This window comes from Pistacia vera, unplaced genomic scaffold (assembly GCF_008641045.1).
Source record: "Pistacia vera cultivar Batoury unplaced genomic scaffold, PisVer_v2 Contig154, whole genome shotgun sequence".
In the NCBI taxonomy this organism is placed as follows: domain Eukaryota; kingdom Viridiplantae; phylum Streptophyta; class Magnoliopsida; order Sapindales; family Anacardiaceae; genus Pistacia; species Pistacia vera.
In genome coordinates, this window is record NW_022195619.1 from 111,477 (window position 1) to 133,626 (window position 22,150).

At 33.0% G+C, this 22,150-nt stretch overlaps 1 protein-coding gene and 1 pseudogene across 1 annotated transcript; one reads left to right on the forward strand and one right to left on the reverse strand.

Moving 5' to 3' along the window:
- Nucleotides 1–2,170: 2,170 nt before the first annotated feature.
- Nucleotides 2,171–10,204, reverse strand: LOC116124612 (annotated as a pseudogene).
- Nucleotides 10,205–10,241: 37 nt separating this feature from the next.
- LOC116124613 (putative GPI-anchored protein pfl2) lies at nucleotides 10,242–20,170 on the forward strand. The gene is made up of 7 exons (XM_031410342.1): nucleotides 10,242–10,647; nucleotides 11,139–11,214; nucleotides 11,322–11,334; nucleotides 14,084–14,301; nucleotides 14,389–14,722; nucleotides 19,232–19,616; nucleotides 19,800–20,170. Exons 1-7 carry the CDS (start codon nucleotides 10,242–10,244, stop codon nucleotides 20,168–20,170), a joined length of 1,803 nt encoding a protein of 600 aa, XP_031266202.1.
- The last annotated feature ends 1,980 nt before the right edge of the window (nucleotides 20,171–22,150 follow it).

Here is a 22,150-nt window from a genome sequence, read left to right on the forward strand (position 1 = left end):
CTTTATTCATTGACAGAAATGAAAAACTATTCAACTTGAAGTAGTCCAATGGACTTCCTCAAGAAAAACTATCATAGTCAAGTGCCTTTATAAATAAATCAGCCAATTGGAATTTTGTGTTCATATAAGCAAGTGCAATAATGTTCTCTTTAACTAACTCTCTAATGAAATGATGTCTTATGTCAATGTGCTTAGTCCTAGAATGCTGGACGGGATTCTTAGAGATGTTAATGGCACTCGTGTTATCACAAAAAATTGTCATACAATCTTGATCAACACCATAATCGTTCAACATTTGTTTTAACCATAAAATTTGAGTGCAACAACTCCCTACAACAATGTACGCAGCCTCGATAGTGGATAGGGAGATTGCATTTTGCATCTTGTTGTACCATGTGACAGGATTGTTTCCAAGATAAAAACATCCACCCGAAGTACTCTTCCCATCATTCAAACTTCCTGCCCAATCCGCATCACTATATCTAACCAAAAAATTGTTAAACTCAAATGAGTACCAAAGGCCAAAATCACACGCACCTGAAACATATTTCATGATTCTTTTTACTGCATTCAAGTGCAATTCAGATGGGTTAGTAACACTAAAACAAATATCAGGTTGACTTGTAGTTAAGTAAAGAAGACTTCCAATCATGCTTTGGTACAACTTACTGTTTGCCTTTTTACCATGTTCATCTTTGCACAAATTAAGAGTAGCACTCATTAGGGTTCTAGCATGCTTTGCATTCTCAAAACAAAACCTTTTCAACGTGTTTCTAGCATACTTTGATTGAGAAATGAATATGCCATTATTCATTTGTTTAATTTGAAGTCCAAGAAACATTTTCAATTCCCCTACCATACTTATCTCAAACTCATTTTTCATTAGGCTAATGAATTCTAGTGCATGTGAATGAGATGTAGAACCAAACACAATATCATCAACGTAAATTTGTGCACACATGATTTCATTGTTAGCATGCTTGATAAAGAGGGTTTTGTCTGCATTACCTTGTTCATAGTTATACTTGAGAAGGAAAGTTGTCAACCTTTCATACCAGGGTTGTGGGGCTTGTTTTAAACCATAAAGTGCTTTCTTTAATTTGAAAACATGATCAGGTTTGTGAGGCTCTTGAAAGTCAATTAGTTGTTCAACATACACTTCTTTGGTAAGCATTCCATTCAAAAAGACGCATTTGACATCCATTTGAAACAATTTGATCTTGTCTACCACGAAAGGATGAAGCATATAGATGTAAGGTTCCATTTTGTAAGGGATTTAGTGGCTCAAGGAATTATAGATCTGAAGAAGATATTAATAGAGGATAATCCAGCTGACATGGGCACAAAGGTAGTAACTGTCACAAAGTTCAAACACTATTTAAACTTGCTGTTTATAAAATAAGCAGCAAACTATAGAGCTAAGAAGGGTTCTTGAGAGGTAGTTGCACTAGGGAGACTTGAACTGAGCAGTGGGTTGTTTTAGAGCTTCAAGGTGGAAAATGTTAATGTGAAGCCCAAAACGGTGTCGTTGGACATTAAGTCCAATGCTGTCGTTTTAGAGGACTGCCTCAAGAAGTGATCTTGACCGTTGAAGGCATTCTGAATCTAATGGCCAAAATCATCCCTCCTCATCAGTATAGAACAAAGTTTTACTCTATCGAAGGATAAGGTTTTTACACTGTTTTTCAATTAGAAAAATTGTCTCTGCTACGGTTTTCTTTGAATCTCTTGTATTGGTTGTAATCTTGAGTGATTAGTTGTAATCGTTGGTTGAGGGTTGAGTTTCCTTCAAGTCTTGAGAATCTAGGTTTAGTATTCTTGTAGGAAAGGTTACAATTTAGTCTTGAGAGATTGTTGTAGAGTGAGTGAATAGATTGGGTGTCAATCTTGTTTGTATTGGTGTAAAAAACTTGATCTATAATGTAGTGAGCCTCTAGTTTACTAGAGCTCAACGTGGATGTAGCTTATCCTATATTGGGTAAGTGAACCACGGTAAAATTTTGTGTTCTTGATTTCTATTTTCAGTTTGATTGTGGTTGTGTATGAAAGTGCGGATTTTAGGTTTAGTGATTTTGCAGATTTACTCAACAGTCATGTTAGATGGCAAAGTTTTGTCAAGGAAATTTGATTAATTCCAGAGCAAGTTACTAAAGAATTTTATTGAAACTAATCAAACTGCATAATCTGAATAAGCATACAAGATAGTGTAATAATCAAAGGTTAAAAGTTGTTTCATATAGTGAGGCCTTGTGACTGGTGGTGCCCCATTTCAAAGAAGTTGAGCTAGTTGAGTGTTAGCTCTTTCTGTAGTATGTCTACCATCAAACCAAACATATTCTCCAGGATTACTAGATAACTCAAAGGATTGAGTCCCATTTATTGTGTTCCCACAATTCATTGCTCTATAAGGTCCACTACTATAGCATATAGCCTTCCCCTTTCTAAATCCTTCACAACATAAAACCCCGAAAACAAATTACAACACAAATTATGTAAAAATTAATTACCTGATTAATGAAAGTTGAGGCCATAACTTACCATATTTTGAAGGGTTAGCAACTCTGTCACCAAGTGCATTGTAGTAATCAAATATTGCATATTTGAATCTTGGGAGCTGGGTTGATAGCTTCTTAAAGACAACAGCTGGATATCTATTGTGTAGTCTTGCTAGTGATGAGGGTTCCTCAGAGCAAGCACTTCCTAGCTTAGAATCAAAAGATTTCATTCCTAGTAGGCAACCCAATGGCCTTGCATTTTGAAATGCAATTTTCCTCCCTCCTATATTATGTATCTCCTTCAGACAAATTAACAACAAAAACTCCTAGTTATCATCTAAATATTACAAAATTAAGTTTAAAACTTTGACAAATGACTTACTTTGAGCATAGATGTTAAGTTTCCAATGACTGTTTTAACATATTGACCCTTGAAGGACTGAAAAGCTTTGGGGTTTGTTTGAGAAAAATTGAAGTAATCATTGCCTCCAATGCTAAACAAATAAACTGCATTCCTTTGCATCATTTTGGCTTCTACCTTACCTTGTTTCTGCTTCAGTGATTTCACCACATCCTTGAAATAGCTTAGCTGCAACTTCGGACGTATCCGCCAAAAAAAGGACAGAAATGAATTAAATTTCTGTTCAGATTAATTATATTCCTTAATTTTGTACAAAATACAGAAAACGAAGATGCATACTGTTTGAGGATGAGTTTCATCAAGAACACCAACTCCAATAGAATCAAAGTTTGTGCCATCAGTGAATTGATGAGCCCCCAGTTGCAGGTATGGTGGAAGTATCGGCAAATTGGCAAACTAGGCTGCAACAATTTAATGAAGTATAAACTATCAAAGTTCACCCAAAGTAAGTCATTGATACATCAAGCAATTGAAACAATTGACTAGCTAACATTATTGATGTGTTATACCAATCAAATTAGGCATTGTGCTGCCATCAGAAAGTCTTCTAGTGGGGCGTTTGAAGTAGGTTTTGTTAAGATTTCCATAATATTGTGTAAATCTTTTGTAATCATGCAAATATTATGTAATCCTTTAGTTATGATAGGTATACAATCTCAGAATATTCTAGAGATTATGTAATATCCTAATTATGTCAAACAGAATATTATATAATCCGCAACTGACATAATTAAGGGATTTAGAAGATTGTATACTCCCTATATAAAGGGTGTAACTCTTTAGTGATAAATCAATGAATTGAAAATACAATTCTTCAAATTTGCATGGTATTAGAGTCATTCTCTAATCTAAAAAATTGCTCACTCTAGAGCAACGCCAGGAAATTAATTGGCGAGAAATCCTACCATTAGCCATTGTTAGTCTGAAAAGGAGAAAACGCAAAAATCTTAAATCTAAAACCCACCAACCCAGCCACCAACTGGTTGCTGCAAACCACAAAACACCAAAAAATCCCAATCCAAAACAAATCAACAACTCCAGCCATCGTCAACCAATCTACCGTAAATCCACATCATCATCCAATGACCCAAACAACTTCAATCACCAAGAAACACCACCACACTGTTGTCGTTGAGCCAAGAAGGGAAGAAACCAAATCAATAGGATGAGAAAAACCTAGATTGATGCTGAAGCTTGTTGTCGAGAAACTGCCAATCTACCATTGTCTTGTCACCAAGAAATCATCGATTTGTTGCTGTCTCAATCACTGTCACCACCATCTCCGACTGCTACTAACATCATTGATTTTTTTACATCAACTCTGATGTGTTACCAGTGACTTTGATTGGCCGATACTACGCCATCATGAGCTGCCTTTTGTGTTGGTCCAAGAGTTTGCGTTTTTTAACTTTTTTTATTTTCTTCATTTTTTCATTATTCTCAAGTGATATTAAAAAAAAGGATAAAAAAAAAAAAAACACAAGAAAAAGGAAAGTCAAGTCAAAGTTAGGGTCTAAGTCCAAGTCCAAGAAAAAAAGTCAAAGTCAATGTTAAAAAAAGAAAAAGGTCAAAGTTAACAATGTCTGAATCATCAGGATCAAAACCCATTATTATTCAACCTGATGGAGCTTTCAATGCAGGAATTACTCTTGCCGAATCAAACAATGATGTGTGGTCTCAGCTTATGGAAATGCATATTGTGAAGAGAGAAAAACTTTCCTATAGTCGTGGAAAGAAACCACCACCAAAAGAGTTTGTCGAGGGTTACGAAAAATGGTATGTTGAAAACCAGAAAGTCAAACGATGGTTGTTGATGTCCATGTCTCCTGAGATTATGAAGCGTTATCTACGCATCCATTACTTGTGAAATCTAGAGTGCTCTATCCAAAGCTTTCTATGATGGAAGTAATAAGTTATTTGTTTTCTCCTTGCACCGGAAAGCCTTCACTGCTAAACAAAAAAGAAGGCCACTTTCTATCTATTATGGATAATTGACAGGAATATTTTAGGAATTAAACCACCGAAATAAAGTGGTTATGAAGGATCCTGATGACATAATAGCATATCAGAAATTTGTCCAAAAATTGCAAGTTCACATTTTCCTTGCAGGTTTGGACAGAGAGTTCAAACAAATTCATGTAGAAATTCTATGAAAAAATCTAGTTCCAAATCTAGAAGAGAGTTACTCAGAAGTCCGACGAAAGGCAGTTTGTCAAATTACCTTGAAGGAAGAATCGGGAAATATTAAGAATTCAACAATAGTAGCCCAAATAGAAGTCAGCATGCAAAATCCAACAAATCAAACAACACCGACAAGAAGCGCACCTACTACATCAAATTTGGTCATATCATGAACTGGTTGGATATCCAAACTGGTGGGATCACAGTCGTGATCAAAGGAAGAAGAATTCCAAGAAAAACTCTACTACTACTATTGTGGAAAAGAAAGAAGATGTTGTTAGTGCTCATCATTTGTAGCAACTATTGGAAATGATGGTAAGTCTTTACATATGTGTACATCTGTTTCTAATAGTGCACAGATAATTGATTCTAGTGCTATCGATTACATGACATTTGATTCCATGCATATTTCACACTTTAAACCATCCTCACAGAAATTTGTGTCTACTACCAATGGTGAGTCCACCTACATCATTGGAGAAGGATCAGTAACCTTCCCAAATATTTTAAAAATAGATTCAGTTTTAGTTGTTCCCTCCCTAAATTACAACTTCTTGTCAATCTCACAAAAAACCAAAAACTTTATCTTGTGTGGTAATTTTTTGGCCTGACTTTTGTGTGCTTAAGAGCATTCAGAAAAAGCAAACGATTAGTTGTGGTATTAGACGAGGGAATCTGTATTACTTGAATTTAGAGAAAAAAAATTATGCCATAGTACAACAAGCTTTTACAGTTAGTGGCTGGGAAGAAGACAAGCAGAAATCCTCCATCTGGTTATGGCATCGACATTTTGGACATGCTTCATTTAGTTACTTGAAGAAATTGTTTCCAAGTTTGTTTAAGCAAAGTGATGTTAGTTGTTTCTGCTGTGATGTTTGTGAACTTTTCAAAGAGTCATTGAGTTTCTTATCTAATAAAATTGAATAAAAGTACAAATCCCTTTACGTTTATTCATTTTGATGTTTGGGGGCCCTCCCAAGTTAATACTTTAAGTAGATCATGGTAGTTTGTTACTTTCATTTATGACTATATAAGGATGACTTGGGTTTGTTTGATGAAATTTAAAGGGAAGGTCAATGTGGTATTTCAAAGATTTCACCAAATGGTTCTCACGTAGTATAATACTCAAGTTCAGGTTCTACGAAGTGACAATGGAAGAGAATATCAAAGTATGGACCTTTAACAGTACTTGACAGCACATGGTATTATTCATCAAACTACTTGCCCCAACACGCCCCAACAAAATGGTGTTGCTGAGTGCAAAAATTAACATTTATTGGAGGTTATTCTTGCTTCCTTAATAGAAGCTCTCATGCCCTTGTCTTTTTGGGGAGAAGCACTCACTTCTGCAGCCTACCTAATCAATCGAATACCTTCTAGTTCAATTGAGTTCCAGACCTCATTCTAAGCTCTTGGTAAAACAGTGAATGCTTCAATGGTCACGGACTTACCACTTCATGTTTTTTGTTGTGTTGCTTTTGTACACCTCCATAAACATCAACGCTACAAGTTGTCTCCTCGAGCATTGACATGTGTTTTCGTTGGGTATGGTGTTCATAAAAAAAGGTATCGCTATTGCCATCCTTCAACTCAACAACTATTTGTAACCATGGATGTTGTGTTCCATGAAGAGCCTATGTATTTTTCTTTTGAGTTTGAACTTCAAGGGGAGTATTTTTCAAAAGAAATTCAAACTCTTGCCCATGCTGTTCAAGATGTGGGATATTGTGAGTCAGAAACTAGACCCGTTGATCAACAAGAAGATGAAGTGGATGAAAATGTCGAGGTGGTATCTCTATCTGAAGAAACTTCATCTCAGTCTGAATCTCTCATTCTTGGTATATCACAACCGCCATTCACTACAAGTGTTCATGATTTAAAGTCTTAACCAATTAAGAAACAGTTACCACCATGGAGTACTAGAGGGATTCCTAAACCAACATACAAACCTGAGCCATCTAGTAAGGTCAAATATCACATGAGTCATTATGTGTTTAACCATCATTTGTCAGAATCAAATTTGTCATTTGTGAATCAATTATTAATTGTATCTATTCCTAACAGTGTGTAGGAAGCCTTATCTGATCCAAAATGGAAAGCTGCTATGAATGAAGAGATGAAATCATTATAGAAGAATGAGACTTGGGAACTTGTTGATTTTCCACTAGGAAAGAAAACTATTAGATGTCGATGGGTTTACACTGTGAAGTATAAAGCTGATGGTATGATTGAATGATTTAAAGTAAGACTATTAGCAAAAAGGTACACCCAAACTCATGGGATATACTATATAAAGACATTTGCACCTGTAACCCAAATCAACACAGTACATGTCTTTTTATATTTGGCTGCAAACCTGGATTGACTATTACAATAGTTTGATGTGAAAAATGTTTTCCTACATGGAGAATTGTTTGAAAAAATCTATATGGATCCTCCACCAGGGTATATTTTACCACGGAAACATAGCCAAAAGGTATGTAAGTTAAAGAAGTCACTGTATGGGTTAAAACAATCTTTGAGGGCATGGTTTAGGAGGTTCACCAAATCTATGAAGATTTTTGGCTACCATCAAGGCAATTCAAATCACGCATCATTCCTTAAAAAACAGCAAGGAAAGATCACAAAACTTATTGTATATGTGGATGATATGGTGGTTATAGGAAATGATCCAAAAGAAAGGAACTCTCTGCAAAAATACTTATTAGAAGAATTTGAGATGAAGGACCTAGGTTCTTTGAAATATTTTCTCGGAATTGAAGTGTCTCGATCTAATAGAGGTATCTTTCTATAACAAAGAAAGTATGCCTTAGATGTATTGTAGGAAACTGGTATGTCAGCATGTCAACCAGCTGATACACCAATCAAAGAAGGCTTGAAATTAGGATCAAGACTGATCAAGTACCAGTTGACAAAGGGAGATACCAGAGACTGGTGGGAAGATTGATGTATTTGTCTCACACTAGGCCAGATCTTGCTTAAGCATTGAGTATAGTCAGTCAGTTCATGCATAATCTTGGAGAGTAGCATATGAACATATTTATGCATATCCTAAGATATTTAAAACATGCTCCTGGAAGGGGAATCTTATTTTCCAAAAATAAGGACTACCAAAATGTGCATGCATATACTGATGCTGATTAGGCTAGAGCAGTGGATGACAGACTATCTACTTTTGGTTATTGCACTTTTGAGGAGGCAATCTAGTCATGCAGAGAGGCAAGAAATAGAATGTTGTGGCATGCTCAAGCGCTGAAGCGGAATTTAGGGGAATGACACTTAGGATTTGTGAAGCTTTGTGGCTAAGATTTCTACTGCAAGATTTGGGTTATCAACCTAATCAACCAATCCCATTATATTGTGACAATAAAGCAACATGTGACATTGCTCACAATCCAGTTCAACATGATCATACGAAGCACGTTGAAGTAGATAAATTTTTCATCAAAGAAAAACTAGATGAAATATTATTGAATTGCCCAAGATTCGATCAGAGGACCAATTGGCCGATATTCTTACGAAGCCTATCTCCAAACTTATTTTCTCACAACTGCTAGACAAGTTGGCCATGTGTGACATCTACGTACCAACATGAGGGGGAGTGTTAAGATTTCCATAATATTGTGTAAATCTTTTGTAATCATGCAAATATTATGTAATATTTTAGTTATGTCAGGTATACGATCTCAGAATATTCTAAAGATTATGCAGGTTGTGTTTGTTTCCCCGTTTTCAAAATATTATATTCCTATTATGAAAAAAATGCGTGTTTGTTTCAATATTCTCAAAATCATATCCTATAATATTCTACCATTTTAAACCCCCATAGGTTTGTTAATTTAACTAAACACCCCTAACAAAAAAGTTTTATAAATTGATAAAACACCTCAATCCACCCACATTTGTCAGATTTCGGCAACCACCATCGGAAGGTGGCTGGAATCCTACGTAATGGCACACCATCGGATGGATCTGGCTAGTAGTGCGCCAATCTGGTCTTTTTTCGGCCAGATCCACGACCAGATCTTTGGCCACATCTGGCCATCAATGATGGTTCATATATGGCCATCATTGACCATCAATGATGACCATATCTTTGGCCGTTGTTGATGGCCAAGTGTGGCCATCAACGGCCGAATCCAGCCATAGATCTGGCCTTTTCCTACTAGATCCATGGTTGATCTGGCTGGAAAAGGCTATAGCAGCGCATGACTAGCCAGATCTAGTCAGTCATGCACACCAGATTCTAGCTAGATTCTAGCGGTGGTGGTTGGAATCTAGCAACTGTTGGTGGGTAGGGGTGTGTTTGTTGATTTATAAACTTTTTATTATTGGGCGTGTTTAGCTAAATAACAAACCTAGGGGTGTTTTTTTGTTAATTTTCAAATCCTAGCTCGTAATAATAACCCAACTCAACTTAACAGTAATATTTCAAAAATACTACTCAAAATAATAAAACAGACACACCTGTAATCTCCTAATTATGTTAGACAAAATATTGTGTAATCCGCCACTGAAATAATTAGGGGATTTAGGAGATTGTATACTCCCTATATAAAGGGTGTAGCTCATTAGTGATAAATCAATGAATTGAAAATATAATTCTTTAAATTTATAGGTTTCTCCATAAGGAAAGGTTGTTGCAATTCCTTTTCTACTGTCACTTAGATACTAGTTGTTGCCAAGATCAAACATGGAGTCTCCAAACACAAACAAGGCTTTATGTGTTGTAGCTCCACGCTTTGACAGAGCATGGCAACATTATTTGTTTTTTGTCTAACATTAGACATGCAACCCAAAGGTGCAACATTCTGGAACCCAATTTTCCTTACTCCTAGAGCATAAAATTCCTACAAAAATCACAAAAATATATCTAATTATATGTTGACCATAAAAGGTTACTATCCTCTGAATGAGTCAAAGTGTTGCCATTTTTGGAAAAAGGCTTGTTAAGGATTGTACGTTGTCGTTTTGAGAATCAGCTAAACTATTGAAGTAGTTACTGAACTGTACTTTATAATTGTAGTTGCTTTACTCTTTTGTAAGAAATCAAGAAATATAATTTTGCCCTTTCTCTGTTCTTTCTCTATTTCACTTTGATAGCCATCTTTTGTATATGGTATCAGAGCCACTGACTTGCGTCAATGGCAAATCCTTCTAAACCTACTGATGGACACAACAGTTCAAACGAATTATTGAACCAGTCAACAAATCGAATTGCATTAGCTCTAGCCAACAGTTTACAAGTCATCAGTCCCCAACTCACTCAAAGCAGTTACCGCTTTTGGAGTTCTCAGGTATTATCCACCGTTGGTTCACACAAACTTGAGGCCCAATTTTTACTGCAGAAATACGAAATAAGACTTGAAAAATTCAATACAATAGATTTGTACAACTGTTCAGTGCATATAGCCTCTACTGGTACTTTAAATAGCTCACATGGTTCCATTAGCGACATAAATCATGTTTCCAAACCTGAGTTAGAAAGCTCTCAATCTGACAAAGTGTCTGGTTCACTTTATCCTACTCCACCTACTTTAATGTCACTAGGTAATCCTCATTATCCCCAATATCCTATCTTAGCTGCTCCTCAATAGTTTGGTCAGAATTTTGTTCAGAACTTTTGTCAATCTCTATATAATAATAGGCACCTGCCTTTGGAGGAATGTCACATGGCAGGGGTAGAGGTCGAAATACTAGGAGAGGCAAATTGATTTGTCAACTATGTATTATAGCAGGACATTCTGCTGGTCAGTGTTATCACAAGCACAACTCTGCCTATAATGGCATGATTCAACCCTCTACAGCAAACACATCACAACAGCCGAGCTCCTATTATGAAAGTTCACCTCTTCTACAACACAACAATTACTTTTACTATAATGCTCCTCAATATAATAGTATTGGGCAGTATACACCTGGCAATCTTCAATATAGTGGATTTGGAGCACTACCTCATTCTTAGCAGTCCGATATTTCTCATTTTGGAACTTCATCTGACAGGTTTAATTATGGTGTTGTTCTATCTTTTGATAATGCAGCAGCAGTTAATGGCTTTGGTGTCCTTAGCCAACATGTGCCTTTTAAACCCCCGCGTAAGCGTTACGATGCTATAAGGTATGTAATTCTACCCTTAAAAAGATTTTATCAATAAAAGGGTAAAATGGTCATTTTGCATGCATTATGTTAGGAATTGATGACACTAATAAGAAATATGGTTAAAGGGTCATGAAGGAGGTTAGTATGGTTAAACAGCATAAACGGTTCCCAAGAGGTATAATGGTCCTTTCACAATAATTTATAGGAATCAAGTATCCATAAAAGTGTATTATGGGTAAATTGGTTAATTATCTTATGGATTTACTTGGTCACCAAGTAGAAAAGAGAAGTCAAATGGCATTAAAGGAGTGTAATAATTATGTTGTAGTAGAAATGACTAAAATGCCCTTATATGCAAAATTTATACCAAATGAACCATATCTCTAACTTTTATTGGCCAATCCCATTTGGGAATCAAAAAAATGAAATATTTATAAGATATTTCCTTGGTTAAGTCGGCCAACACTCTTAGAACATCAAATTCTCTTCTTCAAGTCACATTCTCCTCCATTAAAGGCTTAAATTCAAGCTTGCTCTCTCAAAATTTTCATAGGATTTCAAAGGAGATCACCATCCACACTTAAAGAACTTCAATTTCAGGGTTTAAAGTGAGTTTCAAAACCCTAGTTGTTCTGATTTTTAGTTAAAAGAGAAATTCATAAGTGGTTATGTGTGTAAGGTAGAAAGGGTGAACCTTTGGAGCTAAGGATGAGTGTCTTTGTGCTTTGAATACTAAGGCAAGGAAAAAAATCTCCCTTATGACTACAATTGTTAACACCTAGGGTTGATGAAACTTATATTTATTTATGTTAATATGAGTGTGATGCTATGTTTTTGTTATGGATTGTTTAAATGGGTGTCTTGATTGGTGTATGTGTGCACATGGAGGATGATTATGCCAATTAAGAGATTTGTAGTTGGACGATGTTTTGGCACTTTTTGGTTCTGTAAAAAGGGAGGTTTTTATGGCCTTTTATACTTAGAATGATATGGCAAATAATATGAATGTGCAAATGAAGGTGACATGGTTAAAAATGAATATAATTCGGATTTGGCTTTTTAAGACTTATACTATACATACTTCACTGAATCGGTCATAACTGAAGTTATAAAAGTCTGATTGAGCTGATTCTTGAAGTATTAAAAATTTGAGAAATAGACCTAAAACTTTTATGTTTTAGCCAAAAATCAATTTGAATTGGAAGATGAGGGAAAAATTGCTTGAAAAGTGATGAACTACATGGCATCCACCTCCTTAATAGAAATTCCCATCTTTTTTTTTATAATTCTAATAATCCCCTGAATAATCTTACTATTGAAATTTCTTGTGTTGTATGATAAATTGAATGAATTAAGGTAAGGAATTTAGTAGGAGAATATTTATGTCATGGAGTTTTACTAAATTGATTGATGAGTTGTGCAATTGGCCAAGGGTACATGTTAAATGAATGAATAGTATGATTGAGCATGGGAGATGTTATCCCATATGTTTGCATTTATAATGGAATGCATATAGCTTATTTAGTTGACTTATGAAAAAATTTATGAAATGTTAAAGAATGAATTCTATAGGTCTCTTGAGGTATAAACCAAGATCAGAGGAATGGAATTCTTGTGGAAACCATGAGTCCTTTGAGGTGACGACTAAGAACAAGGTAATGGTTCAAGTACAAAGACAAAAGAAATAGGCATGCCATGTTTATGAATATTGCATAAGTCATATATGTTCTATGTTATATTATGTATGGTTATGTTATGACTTATGTTTATGAGGAAAGTCCAAAGCGTATGACATGTTTTATAAACTTGATAATGTCAATGAATGAAGGTCATGTCTTGTAGGTAGGTAAAGGTAAGGTCCTGAGTAATATGGTTGTATAATAAACCTTAATAGTTTATGAAAGGTCATATCCCCTTACTGAGTGATTAGCGCTCACCCCACGAAATTTTTTAAAATGTTTTGTAGGTAAGAATTGAGGCTTGAAGCTGGGAAAGGCTACTGGGGAATGACATGTGCATGAAAGAATGCTTTTGCTATGTTTTGAATTTCTTTTGTAAAATAAAATCAAATGGTTTTTGGTTTATGGATGTTGAAGTAAATATGTTTTAATAAAACTAGTATGACCATTTCCTTGTCTAATAAATGAAAAAGGTTAAATGATATTATATACTTATGATAATAACTCTATAGGAAGATAAATTTCTAGAATCATTTTATGGATATGGGATGTTTAATATCATGCTTTAAAAAAAAAAAAAAAAAAAAAAAAAAAAAACCTAAGACAAAAGTATAGGTTTTAAAACAAACTCATTTCCTAGGCATGTCTTTTCTAGGTTCTCAATGGCTAAGGGATACTTAAGAAATACCCGACTAGAGAGGGGTCTTAGATGCCTAGTCAAAGCCAAGCTCACTTTGTAAATGTTAGTCCTCATTTAAACTCAACACCTGATCAGCATTATCACTCTTCAACACCTCCTACACAGTCCTCTCCACAACCATAGCAGTTTGCTCTTGCTCATCACTCACACCTACTGATCCAATATGGTATATGGACTCAGTGCAATTGATCATGTTATCTCAGACCTCAATCATCTAAATTTCAGCAAAAACTACTCTGGAAAGGATTAACTTCAAGTAAGCAGTGGTGAGTATCTCCCTATTTCCCATATTGGTCATTCTGCTATTCCAAGTGCTTTTCATTCTAAGTGTTTACACCTTAAAAACATTATATGTGTGCCTAAGATAACAAAAAACTTACTTAGCATCTCTAAATTCACTAAAGACAACAATGTTATTGTTGAATTTGACTCTAACTGTTTTGTTGTTAAGGACAAGTACACAGGAGCAATTTTACTGCAAGGAAATCTTAAAGGTGGTTTATACTAGCTGAATTCCTCCTCCACTCAGCCTTTACTTGTCCCTCATTTGTTGTTTGCCACTGCACTATCCTCTAATGTAGCTTCTGCCAATGCTTCTGCTCTTGCTTCACAAGATCTCCAATATAAGTCAATACGTTGTAGAAATCCCTTTGTTTCAGTTGAGTTTGGTACTTCTTTCGTTTCAGCTAAACCTGATGTTCAAGGTCACTCTGATGCTTCTTTCATGTCAGTTGAGTCTGATGTTTAGAGTCAATGTGCCCTTAGTAAAAACTGTAGTAATCCTGTTAGTTACATTGAGTCTGAAAACTATAGCATTCTTGTTACTTACATTAAGTTTGATGCTACTAATCAGTATGTGTCCAGCAAAAATAATGATGATGTAGTCCATAATCCTACTACTGATCAATGTAGTTCATCTCCAAATAATAAAACTTATATTTCTGATAATTGTACTGCTCAAACACATAATTCTGGTTCACATTCTGTTCCTGCTAACATCAATGCTTGCATATACTCTGCTGAAAATTGTATTGCTCAAACACATAATTCTGGTTCACATTTTATTCCTGCTAACATCAATGCTTGCATATACATTGCTGAAAATTGCATTGCTCACACATATACCATTGCTCCACATTGTTTGACGGCAAGTGTTATCACTGATGATTACTTACTTTGGCACAAACATTAGGCCATCCTCACTCACAAGTTCAACATCACAATTTAGGGGTGAGCACGGGTAGCAGGGAGAACCGGAACTGGAACCGAAACCTAAACCTACTTGGAACCGGCACTGTGTAGGTAGGTTCTGGTTCCATTTTATTGGAACAGACACTGTGCGGTTCTGGCTCTGGTTCTTATGTGTGGAGGAATCAGAATCGGAATTGGAACTTGTAAAAAAAACCTGAAACGGGTACCCGGTTTGGAACCTACTTGGAACCTGTAGCGGGTACCCGGTTTAGAACCTATTTGGAACCGATTTTTGGAACCTGTTTTGGAAACTATTTTGGAACTGTTTTGGAACCTGGGCTGCAATGAAATATTTGTGAATGATGGGGAGTTTAATTATTTTACATATAAAAAATTTAAAATAGAAAAATTTAAATTTTTAGAATAACCTAATTAAATAACTATACAATTATACTATTACATATAAACTACACCATATTAAAAACTTTAATATATTATAATATATTAATATTAAAGTCTTGATTAATTAAGTGTATAATTAGAATTAGGATCCAATAAAAAGTATTTTAATGTTATTAAAAGAATTATTTTTAAATAAAATAGTATATTTGATTGAATAATAATATATTTAGTTATTTACTTCAATTATCAAGTTCTAAGTATATCTATAGTAAATTAGCAATTAATTAATTATATGTGATAAATTGATAAACAATAATAAATTTAATTACTAGTTAAATATTATGCTTAATCAATTATAACATTACAGCTAAATGATTACTTAATTAATTATAATTTTATAACATTACTCAATTGATTTATAGTATAATTAATTATAGCATTACATTAATTGATTACTACTTAATTAATTGACTTATAACATTTAATATATTACTTAATTAAATAATTAGAAATTTAATTAATTATAGCATTACATTATAGATTTATAGTATAATTACTTAATCAATTATAACATTTCATTATAAACATTAATACAATACTTAATTAAATGATTAAAAATTTAATTAAATATAATATTACATTAAAGATTTACAGTATGATTACTTAATTCACTATAACATTACATTATGTCACATAATTAATTATAACATTACATAATTAAATGATTACTTAATTGATTATGACATTATATTATAAACATTAGTAATTACTAATTTACTACATAAACATTAGCAGAATATTTAATTAAATGATTAGAAATTTAATTAATTATAACATTACATTATAAATAAATGATTACTTAATTAAATGATTAGAAATTTAATTAATTAAGCATTACATTACAGTTAAATAATTACTTAAATAAATTATAATATTATTACATCACATTATATTATAATTACTTAATTAATTATAGCATTACATAGTTTAATGATTACTTAATTAGTTATAAATTTATAACATAACATTATAAATATTAGTAATTTACTACATTATTATATTACTTAATTAAATGATTAAAAATTTAATTAATTATAACATTACATTATAGATTTATAGTATGATTACTTAATCAATTATAACATTCCATTATAAACATTAGTATTTAGTACATTAATTAACTGATTAGAAATTTAATTAATTACAATATTAAATTATAGATTTATGGTATGATTACTTAATTCATTATAACATTACATTATAGTATGATCACATAATTAATTATAACATTACATAATTAAATGGTTACTTAATTGATTATAACATTATATTATAAACATTATTAATTTACTACATAAACATTAGCACAATACTTAATTAAATTAGAAATTAATTAATTATAACATATTAACATTACATTATAAATTTATAGTACTATTACTTAATTAATTGTAATATTACACTATAAACAAATGATTACTTAATTAAATTATTAGGTAATTAAATATAACATTATTATATTACATTATATTATGATCACTTAATTAATAATAGCATTATATAGTTAAATGATTACTTAATTAGTTATAAATTTATAACATTACATTATAAACATTAGCAATTTACTACATTATTACATTACTTAATTAAATGATTAAAAAATTAATTAATTATAACATTACATTATAGATTTATAGTATGATTACTTAATCAATTATAACATTATATTATAAATATTATTACATTAGTTAAATTATTAGAAATTCAATTAATTATAATATTAAATTATAGATTTACAGTATGATTACTTAATTCATTATAATATTACATTATAGTATGATTACATAATTAATTATAATATTACATAATTAAATGATTATTTAATTGATTATGACATCATATTATAAGCATTAGTAATTTACACAATACTTAATTAAATGATTAGAATTTTAATTAATTATAACATTACATTATAAATTTATAGTATGTATAATATTCTATTATAAACATTAGTACAATGCTTAATTAAATTATTAGAAATTTAATTAATTATAATATTACATTATAGTTAAATAGTATACTACTTAATTAATTATAACATTACAATTTACATTGTAGTATGATCACTTAATTAATTATAATATTACATGATTAAATGATTACTTAATTAATTATAACATTATGTTATAAACATTAAACATTAGTAATTAATTAAATGATTAGAAATTGAATTGATTATAACATTACATTATTGGTAAATAATTACTTAATTAATTATAACATTATATTATAGTATGATCACTTAATTATGTATAACATTACACAGTTAAATGATTACTTAATTAATTATAAATTTATAACATTACATTATAAACATTATTAATTTACTACATTAGTCATTAATACATTACTTAACTAAATAGTTATAAAATCTAATTAATTGTAATATTACATTATAAATTTATAGTATAATTACTTACTTAATTATAACATTACATTATAAACATTAGTATAATATTTAATTAAATAATTAGAAATTTAATTAATTATAACATTATATTATAAATGTATAGTATGATTACTTAATTAATTATAACATTACATTATAATTAAATAATTACTTAATTAATTACAACATTACTATATTACATTATAAACATTAATAATTTATAACATTAAGTTTACTATATTAGTATTTAGTAGTGGGAGAATCAAAGAAGTTGGTGACAGTTTCTAACTTTTTATATTTTTGTTTGTTTGAATGATTTTGGTGAAGTTATTTGATGTGAATTGATTGAATTCAAGTGTTACCTAGAGATTAGAGGATTTATGAGTTACATTGGACACAAATGAATGAGTAATCAAAATTTGTTAAGGGTGTATTTGTAAACTTTTAAGATATTTTTATCATTTTTTAAACTAATAGAGGGGTAATTGATTTTTTATAGGGTACCCGAGAAAGGAACCGGAACCTACAGTTTAGGTTCCGGTTCCTTAAATTTAAGAACTTGCACTATGCGGTTCCGGTTTCTTTTTTTGGGAACCTACACTGTGCGGTTCTGGTTCCGGTTCCTCCGAAAAATGTAGGATACCCGGAACCACTCAGCCCTAATCACATTCTAACCAATTTGCACGTCAAGTTTCCTTCAAAACTAAATACTTCAGCTAGTTCTCATATTACTTTCTGTGATGCTTGCCAATTAGGCAAATTACACCACACCACTTTTCCAACTTCACATTCTCATGCCTCAACACCCTTAGAGTTAGTGCACAATGATATTTAGGGTCCTGCCCCTTTTACTTCCATTGAAGGCTTTAAATACTACATTCAATTCCTAGATGACTATAGCAGGTTCACATGGTTGTTTCCTCTCAAAACCAAAGCTAAAGTTAGGTTAGTTTTTATAAAATTTCAGCACTTAGCTGAGAGACAGTTTGGATATAAGCTCAAAAGCTTACAGTCTGATCAAGGAGGAGAATATAAGGCTATCCTACCTTACCTAGTTGACCAAGGCATTCAAATAAGACAATCTTGTGGCTATGTTCACCAACAAAATGGTAGAAGTGAGAGGAAACATAGGCACATTGTAGAATCTGGATTAACGTTGCTTGCTCACGCATCCATGCCCTTTAAATATTGGTGGCTAGCCTTTGAATCTGCTGTATATTTGATAAATAGAATGCTTACTGCCATTCTTTGTAATATGTCACCTTATCAAAAGTTGTTTAACAAGGTTCCTATTTTTGACAGTTCGAAGGTCTTTGGATGCACTTGCTTTCCCTACATGAGGAGCTACAATAAACATAAGTTTGACTTTCAAACCATTAAGTGTGTCTTTGTAGGGTATAATTTGATTCATAAGGGATACAAATGTCTAACTCCTTATGGTAAGATTGTGATTACCCCTAGTGTTCAATTCAATGAATGTGAGTTCCTTTTTGCTGTTAATTCTTTACACATTTCATTTCAGCCTTCTAGTTCTACACCCTCTAGAATACTGATACTTCCATAAATACACACACTTCATCTTTTCCCTTTTGGTCTATCCCTTATCCTTTGCAGTCTTCAGTAGCCACTGATCCTTTTGTAGTAAACATCACTCCTGACAACCATGTTTCAGATGATATAGTAATTGGTAAGAATTCTTCTCCTCTTAACTCTTCTTCCTTTAATCCAAATACATATTCTCCATTACTATCTGCCTCCACTAATTGTAATAGTCCATCCTCACCTAATGTTACATCGTTGCCTACAATTAATACTTCTCTTGATCATTGTTCCTTACCCTGTAACAAACCTGGTTCTTCTGAAAACACTACTGCCACTAACCCAATAATAGAAGCTATTATCCCTACAAGGTCTACAGATTGCTTTCTCCCACCATGTCCGCTTGTGGTTGATCTTACTTCCTCACAGTTTTCTATTGCTTTAGTTAGTCCAAGTCTGGGTACACATAATACAGTCTCCTGTCCTACAACCTCTACAGCTGCCAACATACATCCTATGATTACCAGGTCTAAATCAACTACTCAGACCTGTTGTTCAACTGATTATCAAGATGACTATCATTTAGCCTTTTTTGCTTAAGAATTAAATTATACTAAACTGATTAAAGCTGAACCTATAACAGTATTTGAAGCTCTTAAAAGTACCAAGTGGAAGGCTGCTATGCAGTCTGAATTTTATACACTTGTCCACAACAATACCTGGACTCTTGTTCCGTCTTCCTCTAATATAAATATAGTAGGAAACAAATGGGTTTTTCGCACCAAACTCAATGCTAATGGAACACTACAGAAATATAAGGCCAGGCTAGTTAATAAGGGGTTTCAACAGACCCCTAGTCTTGATTACTTCAAAACCTTCAGCCCAGTAATCAAATCAGCCACTATACGAATTGTTTTGACTCTAGCAGTAACTAATGGATGGGATGTGCAACAAATTGATGTTAATAATGCATGTCTTAATGGAGTGCTAACTGAAACTGTCTACATGAAGTAGCCACTTGGTTTTGAGAATCCTGTCTTTCCTGATGTTGTGTGTAAGTTGAACAAGGCTCTCTATGGCCTTAAACAAGCTCCTAGAGCTTGGTTTGACAAGTTGAAAGCTATCTTACAACTCAAAGGTTTCCAGAATTCAGTCTTAGACTTAATTCTTTTCACTCTTTAGCGAAATTTTGGTTTTATATATGTTCCTGTATATGTTGACAATATATTGATTACTGCTTTAGATGAGGCCTTTATAGCTCAGTTGATGAAGGATCCTAATGACCATTTTGTGCTAAAAACTCTTGGCTTCCTTAAGTATTTTCTAAAGCTGGAAGCAACCAGGAATTCAAATGGTCTTCACCTAAAGTAGTCCAAGTATGCTTCTGGCTTGTTGATAAAAACTAAAATGATGGAAGCATTTGCTTACTCCACTCCTATGGCTGTTGGTGTCAAGCGTAACTCCACAGACAGTGAACCTTTCTAGGATCCTGGATTATATCGCAGTACTGTAGGGGCATTGCAATATTTAACTCTTACTAGACCATATATTAGCTTCATAGTGAATAAGCTAAGCCAATTCTTACAAGCTCCTACTGAGTTGCAATGGCAAGCTTGTAAAAGGGTGTTAAGGTATATCAAAGGTTCTTTGCATTATGGTCTTCATTTCAAACTAGCAAGTGCTCTACATGTAGAGTGCTATGTTGATGCTGATTGGGGTGGTAATTTAGAAGAGCGAAGATCAACCAGTGGTTGTTGTGTATACTTAGGACCAAACTTGATCTATTGGAGTTCCAAGAAACAAAAAGTTGTTGCTCTTTCCTCCACTGAAGCAGAGTATCGAGCTCTTGTTCAAACTGCCACAGAAGTAGCATGGTTACAAAGTATGTTCACTAAGTTGGGCTGTCATTTCATACTGTTCCTGTGATATGGTGTGACAATGTTAGTGCTAGAGCACTTGCATCCAATCCTGTGTTTCATGCTAGAACGAAACGCATTGAGATTGATGCCCATTACATTCGAGAACAAGTTTTGGCAAAGAAATTGGCTATTTAGTAAGTTCCTTCCAAATTACGGATTACAGATCTTCTTACTAAGGCTCTGTCAGCTGCTCATTTTAGTGAGTTAAGATCCAAACTAAATGTGATGTCACTTGATGATAGCTGCAAATGAGTGTTAGTTTGTTGTATGTTAGTATGTTTTAGTAGTCTATACTATAGTTAATTGGTTGTCTACAGACCAGTTTCACTCGGTAGTGTTCTACTCTGCCATCATAGTCTATTGCAATCTTAATCTGATAGGAACTGTCAGCTGCTCTTCATTTTTGGTGAACTACTTCAATTTCTCTCTTATGGTCTGCAAATGGTAGTTTTCTGCTCTGCAATCATAGTCCGTTCTAGCTTATTTAGTAGTTGCAAAATGAACAAGTGATTGATCTGCTATGCAAGTTTGTGCATGCTTTACCAATATTTCCATAGATTGCTTATTAGTCTGCTACAAGTGCTCTCTCAATAATCAGAAAGCTACTGATGATAACAGCTCAAATTGTTGAATCAACATTTTTTTTCAGAATAATTGAATAAGATGGTTGAACTAGTAGTTTCAGAATTATTGAATCAGCTCAAAAGGGGCTACCAGTAGAAGCTCAGATTAGAGGTAGTTTGGTTTAAGGGGGAATATTGACAATAAAAGGTTAGTAGCCTCTAAATGAGTCCAAGTGTTGCCGTTTTTGTAAAAAGGCTTGTTAAGGATTGTACGCTGTCGTTTTGAGAATCAGCTAAGCTACTGAAGTAGCTGCTAAACTGTACTTTATAACTGTAGCTTCTTTACTCTTTAGTAAGAAATCAAGAAATCAAGAAATAGAATTTTGCCCTTTTCTCTGTTCTCTGTTTCACTTCGACAGCCACCTTTTGTATAATATGTACATTAAGTTACAAGTAATATATATATATATATATATATATATATATTATTGAAGGGTTAGGATATATCTTAC

What these genes read in the sequence shown, in the direction of transcription:
- LOC116124613 (XM_031410342.1), top strand. Translation starts at nt 10,242, where the DNA reads ATGGCAAATCCTTCTAAACCTACTGATGGACACAACAGTTCAAACGAA. An exon ending in TTGCTCCACATTGTTTGACG is followed by an intron (nt 14,723 to 19,231) that starts GCAAGTGTTATC and finishes TATCCTTTGCAG; the next exon opens with TCTTCAGTAGCCACTGATCC. An exon ending in TTTAGTTAGTCCAAGTCTGG is followed by an intron (nt 19,617 to 19,799) that starts GTACACATAATA and finishes AACCTATAACAG; the next exon opens with TATTTGAAGCTCTTAAAAGT.